The sequence below is a fragment of the Nicotiana tabacum genome, chromosome 12, assembly GCF_000715075.1.
Source record: "Nicotiana tabacum cultivar K326 chromosome 12, ASM71507v2, whole genome shotgun sequence".
Classification (NCBI taxonomy): domain Eukaryota; kingdom Viridiplantae; phylum Streptophyta; class Magnoliopsida; order Solanales; family Solanaceae; genus Nicotiana; species Nicotiana tabacum.
In genome coordinates this window covers 129,988,862-129,997,405 of record NC_134091.1, presented here as the reverse complement: position 1 = coordinate 129,997,405, position 8,544 = coordinate 129,988,862, and the positions used below count along the sequence as shown (strand labels likewise).

Sequence of the window (8,544 nt, the reverse complement as noted above, 5' to 3'; positions counted from 1 at the left end):
CCCTCCTCGAACACCACTTATTGTTGTTGTTAACAATGTCACTTAGGATATTCTACATTAAAAAAAAAAGAGAAAAAGAAAGGAACAAAAAGAGAAAGTTAGATTCTCAAAGTTAGATTCAAACACTTATCTTAAGCTTAGAGTTTGTTGGAACCGGCTTTTCTACGTCTTACATTTTTTTCTTAGGTATTTTTTTCTTAATTTTTTTCACTCTTATAGTTTTTAAATACTTATTTTGAAGAGGGTTTATCAGGAATAATTTTTCTACCTCACATACGATATAGGGATAAGGTGTGTGTACACCCCGCCCTCTTCGGACCCCATTTGTTATTGTTATTAATAATGGCACATAGGATATTCTACATAAAATTAAAAAAAAAAAATAGAGAAGAAAAGGAACAAAAAGGGAAAGTTAGATTCTCAAGTGGATTATTGTCACAGTCCTTTGGTTAAAAGCTTTTCAGTGGACCTATTATCTTTTCATTTCCCCTTGTGAACTTGCAAGTACGAACAACTGTATATGTCTATATGATATTTCTGCATATTCTATGGCAATTGAGATCCCAAGCCGCTACTTATTAGCAGTAAATGAAGCAAATTTTGTATCAATAAAGCTATCAAAATCAAATTATAGTCTTTGGAAAGCACAGATAGTTTGTCTGCTTGAAAGTCAAGAATTAGTTGGTTTTGTCGACGGAACAATCACATCACCCCTAGAAACTGATGGGTTAGATTACTTGCAATGGAAAAAGAGTGACCGTTTTGTTAAAGGATTGATTCTCGGCTCTCTTACTGAACAAGTCCTTAGAGATGTACTCGATAAAGCTACTGCAAGAGATGTTTGGTTGGAGTTGGACCATATTTGCAATCCTCAATTTGAAGGTTAGGCTAATATTTTTTATTTTTATTTTTTATAACCGTGATATTCGGTCATTTTGCGTGCACCTTGACTAATTCCGTGACCTGCTAGCTCCCACTAGCAAAAGTATCGGATAACTTTGTCTACCTAGGCTTGGACAGAGAAAAAAATCACCTAATTTTTTTGCCTTCGCTAGGATTTGAACCTGAGACCTCATGTTTCTCAATATATTTCACTCACTACTAGTTAAGCCTTGGATGCAAGGCTTATTTTTTCCTAGTCAGTTTAGGCGCTCCTCGACTAATTTCGGGGATGCATGCTAACTCCCACCAGCACAAGTATCGGATAACTATGTTCGCCAAGGCTTGGACAGATGGAAAGAAATTACCTAGTATTTTTGCCTTCGTCAGAAGTTGAACCTGAGACCTCATGGTTCTCAAGATACTTCACTGACTACTAGTTAAGTCTTGGATGCAAGGCTTATTTTTTCCGAGTCGGTTTAGGCGTACTTCGACTAATTTCAGGGACGCATGCTAACTCCCACCAGCAAAAGTATCGGATAACTCTGTTCGCCAAGGTAGGATTTGCAGCTGAGACCTCATGGTTCTTTCCACAGTTCACGGACCACTAGTTTACACCCTTGGGTGCAGCTCTTATTTTTGTTGTTCTCACACTTTTATCATTCTTTCATTATCCTAAGTTACTTAACTGACATGTTTTATTGCTATTTGTTTGCATTTTTTACTCCATAAATTAGTTTGTTATATTTGCAAATCCAATAACATAGACTAAAAATGGGAAATGACATCACGCTATTAAAAATTATGTAGAAATTGATGGGTTCTAAATTCTAGAAAAAACAGCTTACTGGGTTCTGGATAAATTATTTATACATATTCAAGGGATTTCTTCATACAAATACAGGATTTTGGCCAAAAGTATTGGGTTCTGCCAAACCCGTAGCTAGAAAGAGTAAGATATAGGTGTTGCAAATAAAAAGCACCAGTCAATTATCTTGTGAAATCATAATGTGGAATAAGATATATCATCATTTGAAGTATAGACAAAGCAATATAATTAGTTTAAAACAGAATTTACATATTATAACTTTTAAAAAGTTACTTAAAAGGGATTGGTAACAATGGGCAATATAATAGATTGCGTATAATAGCCTTGTCGGGTAGAGTTATCCAGTATCTGTGCTGGTGAGAGGTCACAGGTACCCTCTAAAATTAATAGAGGTGCGTGCAAGTTGATCCGGACACCATGGTTATTAAAAAAAGGATTGCATATAATGAGGATTTGTGATTTTACAGAAGATAGTGATGAAGAAGATTACAACCAATACTTGCCACTATACAGAGCTTCACTGGATGGAACTTGGGAGAAAGCAGAAGCATTCTTCAATCGAGACAACAACGCGAGCAGAGCTCCGCTCAACTCTTTCTTACAGACAGCACTACACGTCGCGGTTGGTGCAAAGAATGATAATGCCAAGCATTTCGTCGAGAAGTTGGTGGCCTCGATGGCGGACGACCCGTTAGATATGACAGATTGTCTTGGGAGCACTCCTCTTCACTATGCTGCTAGATTTGGCAACTTACATGCAGCTAAAATCCTTGTTGCCCGAAATAAGGATTTGCCTAATATTGGTTGCGATGGTCTTTTTCCAATCCATGATGCTGCTGAATATGGATATAATTCTATGGATGTGTATATTTATCTTTTGGGTGTCACCACAGTCCTTGATTCTTATACAGGCTCCAGTGGTATTAGGCTTCTCCGTCGATTAATCCATTCTGACATGTATGGTGAGCACATCTTATCTCTTAGTTTACAATTTTATTCTACATTTCACAAGTTCACTCTTGAATGCTTCATTTGATCATTGATCAATTATACTATAAGATAATTTATAGTCCCAATCTTATATATACCTATATCTAATATACCCTTCGTCCCAATTATGTGGTTTTCCTTTTTAGTCAGTTCGAAAAAGAATGTTACATTTTCTTATTTAGAAACAATTTATTTTTACGGCCACACAAATATTCATGGTTTGTTTTAGACCACAAGTTTTTAAAATCTTATTTTTTTATTTAAACTCCATACTGAGTCAAACTCCACAACATAAATTGGGACAGAGGGAGTATATCATTTCAGCTTATTACCTACTCTAATATTTAGCAAGAATAATTGGCAGATTTCGCTACAGAGTTGGTCACAAAGCATCCTGATTTGGCAAAAAATGACACAGATGAAAGATCGTCTGCTTTGAAGGAGCTTGCCATGAAGGAATTTGCATTCCGTAGTGGAAGTCGTTTAAACTGTTGGCAACAAAGTGAGAGTCGTTTAAACTGTTGGCAACGATTATTCTTCTCGTGTGAGTAAACTCCTTGCCCTCCTGTAAAAAGAAAGAAAAAAGCTTTAATTAACTCGTGTTTCAGTAATCACCTTTTAATTTCATTTGTCTTAATAAAGTGTTCCCATCAGGTCAACTTCAAGAAGACGCACACGAAAGAATACGGAATGACATTGAGAATGTAACCAATGAACGACAAATGTTAAAGCCAAAAAACTGCTGGTTTTCACCAATTTGTGAAAGGATTTACTTCATTACTGGTGAGTCTTATCAAAGGATTTACTTCATTACAGGTGAGTTTTATCATCTTTCCTTTTTCCTTCAACTTTTGAGGGATATAAATTTGGTCCAAGAGATATGTCCACAACATATTTTGAAGGCAGAGACATTCTCAAAAGGAGAAAAACAAAAAGGAAGAGAAAATGAATTAACTGAAGTACTAAATATGACATACTTAATGACATGGATTTCTATACATAGTGTTAAACTAATAAATAACTTGGTCTCCGTTCAGCGATCAAGAAGTTGGGTGCCTTTCTGTTTGTCGTTCTTGAAAAAATAGGTAAGTTCTCCTGCTATCCCAATATATTGTGCCTTATTTCATAAAGAAATTTATCTTTCTTTATATACTTTGCTATTCAAATATAAAGTGGAAATGATATACATCACTCCTTTAACGGAATGTCTATTTTCAAATTTGTCAGAAAATAATGTCGTTCTAATTTGATGGCATGTAGTTTAGAGATAACATCAATTACTCGTATGTATATTGTAGTACTGCTAAATAATAAGTCATTCACATTTCCCATTCATACATATATCATTTTACTTCACCTCCCAAAAATCTAAACACGTTGAGATTTTGCTCATCGTCTAACGTCTGATCATGCATTGCAGTGCCTCCTTTGAAACACAACAAAAAACATTACAATGCACTTAAGCTTGCAGAATGCCTATGCGAGAAAATAGAGAGTTTGAGTCACGAAGAAGTTGTCTCAATTGTTAGTCGTCCTCTTCTTGAAGCAGCACGCTACGGCAGCTATGAGCTTGTTGAAATTATTGTGAGGAAATTTCCTTCATTAGTTCACTTTACCGACCGAAGTGGCAAGAATATATTTCACATTGCAATAGAGCATCGCTGCGAAAACGTGTTTAACTTGGTTTACCAGATGAGTCAGCATAGGCATCAGTTGATGATTTCGATAGACTCATCTCGCAATACCATGCTGCATTTGGCTGGAAAACTGGCGCCACAAAATAAACTAAATCTCGTTTCCGGTCCAGCTCTTCATATGCAACGAGAATTACAGTGGTTTAAGGTAAATATAACTTCATTGTACTCCCGCACTTTTTAAATTTATGTCATTACGTGTAAATATACATAGTTTTTCTTCCAGATCTAATCCAGTTTTATTCTTAGCCTGTCAGCGGAAGAATTTTGTTACCATAGGTTATCCCAATGTCAAATGTGCAAGTGTGTTTCGTAAGCATTGGACGTGCTAATTGTTGGACGCTAAGTTGCTCCGACACAGCAGTTTAGGTGCCGCACCCGTGTCGACACGACACTAGTTTGAGTGTGGGTATGGGATCCGTACCAGATCTTGTCAAAGAATTTTGGGTACTTTGACCACAACAAACGAAAAATTCGAGACGATATACAATTTGATTCCCGAAATCAAAACCAAAACTAGGGTAAATGTGAAGAAAATAACATACCTTATCTAGGAAATCAATCCTTTAATTATCTACAACTTGAGAATAAAAAAGAAATCTATATTTTACAAGCTATACGTAAATATTGCACAAAATTTCTCATAATTTAGAGATATTTTTATATTTTTAAATTATTTTTATCCGAATCCGAGCACCTGTATCCGTACTAGGATCAATATCCCCGAATTTTAGAATTTATATCTCGAAGGATCCGACTTCTAGATCCGTACCTGTGTCGGACACCCGCACCCGTGTCCAAGCAACTTAGGTTGGACATGTACCTCTCACCATAGTTCTTTTGTGGATTAATATGCCATTCAATAACTTACTTTAAGCACAACGTTTAGGATTTGACCACTCATTTCTAAACAAAACAAGTTTGTTTGTAGAGCTACCGTGTATCTGAACCTTATTTTACAGTTAATTAATCTCAATTTCAATTTTTCTAACTTCTTTGATGCACTTTCCTTTTCTGTCATTTTACCCTAGTAGTATTATGGAGTAGTAACTATTTTATACTTTTCGGCAAATAGAAAGAAAGAACCCTTGTGGCAGCAGATCTTCACTAACATTGCATAACGATCTTGTATAGGCAGTAAAGAAGCTTGTACCGCCTTCTTATTGGGAATTTGGCAATAATGAGGACAAAATTCCTGCTGAAGTATTTACTAAGGAACATGCTGAGTTGAAGATAAACGGAGAGGAATGGATGAAAGCTACAGCAAATTCGTGCACAATTGCAGCAGCACTCGTTGCTACCATCGCATTTGCAGCAGCAATTACAGTTCCAGGTGGAAACAACAATGAAAGTGGACTCCCCATTTTCTCCAGAAACAGTGCTTTCAGCATTTTCGCCATCTCAAATGCAGCATCACTATTCGCTTCTAGCACCTCTATGTTAGTGTTTTTGTCTGTTCTGACATCCCGTTATGCAGAAGAAGATTTCCTCTATGCTTTGCCTAGAAGTCTAATTCTGGGTTTGTTCACACTATTTCTTTCCATAACACTCATGACGCTTAGCTTCAGTGCAACAGTGTATCTTGTGTCCGGGCAGAGGAAATCATATGTTCTTGTACCTGTGGCTACACTCGCTTGTTTACCTATCATCTCCTTTGTGCTTATGCAGTTTCCTCTCCTTGCTGCTTTGATTTCTTCGACTTATGGGCGTGGCATCTTTGGCAAGAAGAGTAATCGCCCATTTTATTGAGGAAATTGCATGTGGAGACTCGCGTGAATTGAACCTAGCTACTTCATCAGTGTGGAGGATGTAATTGCAGATGCCCATGTATGTTTGGGATTGATCTTAAATTATTAAACATTTGAAAGGGAGTCCTAAAGCAATGGTAAAATTGTCTCAGTGTGACCTATATGTCATGAGCTCGAGTCGTGGAATTAATCAACCACTGACGGAGTAGGCTGTTTACATCACGCCCCCCTTAGGGTGTGACCCTTTCCCGGTTCCTGTGTGAATGCCGGATGATTTATGCGCTGGGCTGTTTTTGTTTTTTAATGTATAAAAAATTTGATTGTATTGAGTAAGAGAACTTGCCATGCCATTGCATGTGTCAAATTAGTCATGATGCAGGTTTGAGTATACATGAATCTTCCTAGAGCTATTTTCCAAGAATATTCTAAAATAGGCAGCAACTTACTATACAACAAGTTAAATGCTATTATTGTAGTTGTACTTGTTTACAAATGTAGGAGATTTGTATCCACAAAATCTTACAAGAACTGATACATATCTTTGAAATCTTCTATGTTAAAGTCTAAGGTGGCATTATTGAATTTCATTTGGAAGAACTTATAAGAATTGGTTATCAAATCTTCATTATTTTCCAATGATCAATAAGCAAGCAAGTCAACCAGTTTGTATGAAGTTTTCTGACTTAAATCTGAAGAAAATAGCATCAAAATTAAAGCAACAAAGGAGACAACTATACTGGAAGTTACATGGGAAAAAATTGCATGTAGCACAAGGCAAGGACCATCAGACACACAGGTGTATTTTTTCATTCAATCAGCTTTATATATAGTGTCACTATTAATATATCACTAATTTTTAAAAGGCATATACATGTATACATGAAATTTTTGTCGAACTGTTAGTGACCCCTCTCTTTTTAACATTGGCCTGCCTCTGAATCGATGATTTAAAGTTTATGACTCTGGATTTTAGACCTTTTGAATTATTGAATTCTAAATTAGTAATTCATACGTATTAAATGAATTACTTAAAATAATTCTTTCGAACCCGTACCTTAGAATGAATTAACAGGGCTATGATCCATCTATGCCAAACGAGTGAAACTGGAAAGGAAATTTCAGAGTGGACTGTCATTTCATACAACTAACGATGACAACGTTATTGCCCTATTATTTGCAGAATGAAATTGTCATTCTTCGTAAAACGTTTGACTTGCTTTTGGATAGTGATATTTCACATTCTTTGCCGTATTTGTTGTGGCCACGGTCTGAATATTCTAGTACTCCCGCCTGGGTTGCTCTAGTGGTGAGTACCCTCCACTCCCAACCAAGAGGTTGTGAGTTCGAGTCACCTCAAGAGCAAGATGAGAAGTTCTTGAATGGAGGAATGCCGAGGGTCTATCGGAAATAGTCTCTCTACCCCAGGATAGGGGTAATGTCTGCGTACACACTACCCTCCCCAAACCCACTGGTGAGATTGTACTGGGCTGTTGTTGTCCCGCCATCACTTGTTATGTGATACACTTTTTAAAAAATATATAATGATGCATTTTCTTATTTAAAAATTATTTAAAATTAGCATACCAACTTCATCCTTAATGACATTACATGTTTGGACCCAACAATTAGAGGTGTACAAAGGAAACTGACCAATCGCACCAAATCGAGAAAAAAAATCCGACTATGGTTTAGTTTGATTTGGTTTGGTATTAGAAAAAAACCCAACCATAATTGGCTTGGTTTAGTTTTAACTAAAAAAAATCAAACCGAAACCAAACCAACCCGACATTGCATGAATACAAGTTTTAAAAATATTTTATACATAAAAATAATTATTGTAATGTAATTTATAAATATTTTTTAAACTCTAATAGTTCTCTCTTTTAATGTATTATTTCAAGTTTGGACTTAGAACTTTTGAATGGTCAAATATGTTTTATAACTCATAAAAGTTAGTAACTCAAATAAAGCCCAAAACAAAATCAAATCAATACTAATGCTAACGAAAAAAAATTCAATTCAATACTAGGAATGCCAATGGTAATGGATATTTTTATTTTTAGTTTTGCATTGGTTTAGATAGCGAAAATGCATAACTTACTTTTAATATTATTTAGTCATGTAATTAATACTTAAAACTTATTAGTCGTACTTATTTTAACATGACTTAGTACTTTTAGATTATGTTTATTTTTATTATGGCTTATTAATTAGCAATATTTATCTTATGCGATTTGTTGAGTATTTTAGTATAATCATGACCCATCTTACATTATTTTGTGTTATTTTATTGGGTAACATCTTATATAGTTTTATCCTACTAGGACCTAAGAGATATTAGAGCACAAATTAAAACAATTATACTATGAAGATTTTGTCGGGAAAAAAATCCGAAAAACCCGAG

At 35.5% G+C, this 8,544-nt stretch overlaps 1 protein-coding gene across 10 annotated transcripts; it reads left to right on the top strand.

Moving 5' to 3' along the window:
- The first annotated feature begins 365 nt into the window (after positions 1–365).
- On the top strand, positions 366–6,542 carry LOC107812838 (uncharacterized). 10 transcript variants are annotated; one of them, XM_075227102.1, is made up of 8 exons: positions 366–882; positions 2,176–2,670; positions 3,063–3,242; positions 3,341–3,514; positions 3,736–3,783; positions 4,119–4,540; positions 5,527–5,831; positions 6,061–6,234. In XM_075227102.1, the coding sequence occupies exons 1-8, from the start codon at positions 549–551 to the stop codon at positions 6,080–6,082; spliced, it is 1,980 nt and encodes a 659-aa protein (XP_075083203.1). In that variant the 5' UTR covers positions 366–548; the 3' UTR covers positions 6,083–6,234. The 10 variants fall into 10 exon arrangements, with proteins under 10 accessions (XP_075083203.1, XP_075083200.1, XP_016493498.1 ...); XM_075227099.1 differs by having other exon boundaries at positions 3,117–3,242; positions 3,353–3,514; positions 5,527–6,542; XM_016638012.2 differs by having other exon boundaries at positions 3,117–3,242; positions 5,527–6,542.
- Positions 6,543–8,544: the final 2,002 nt, after the last annotated feature.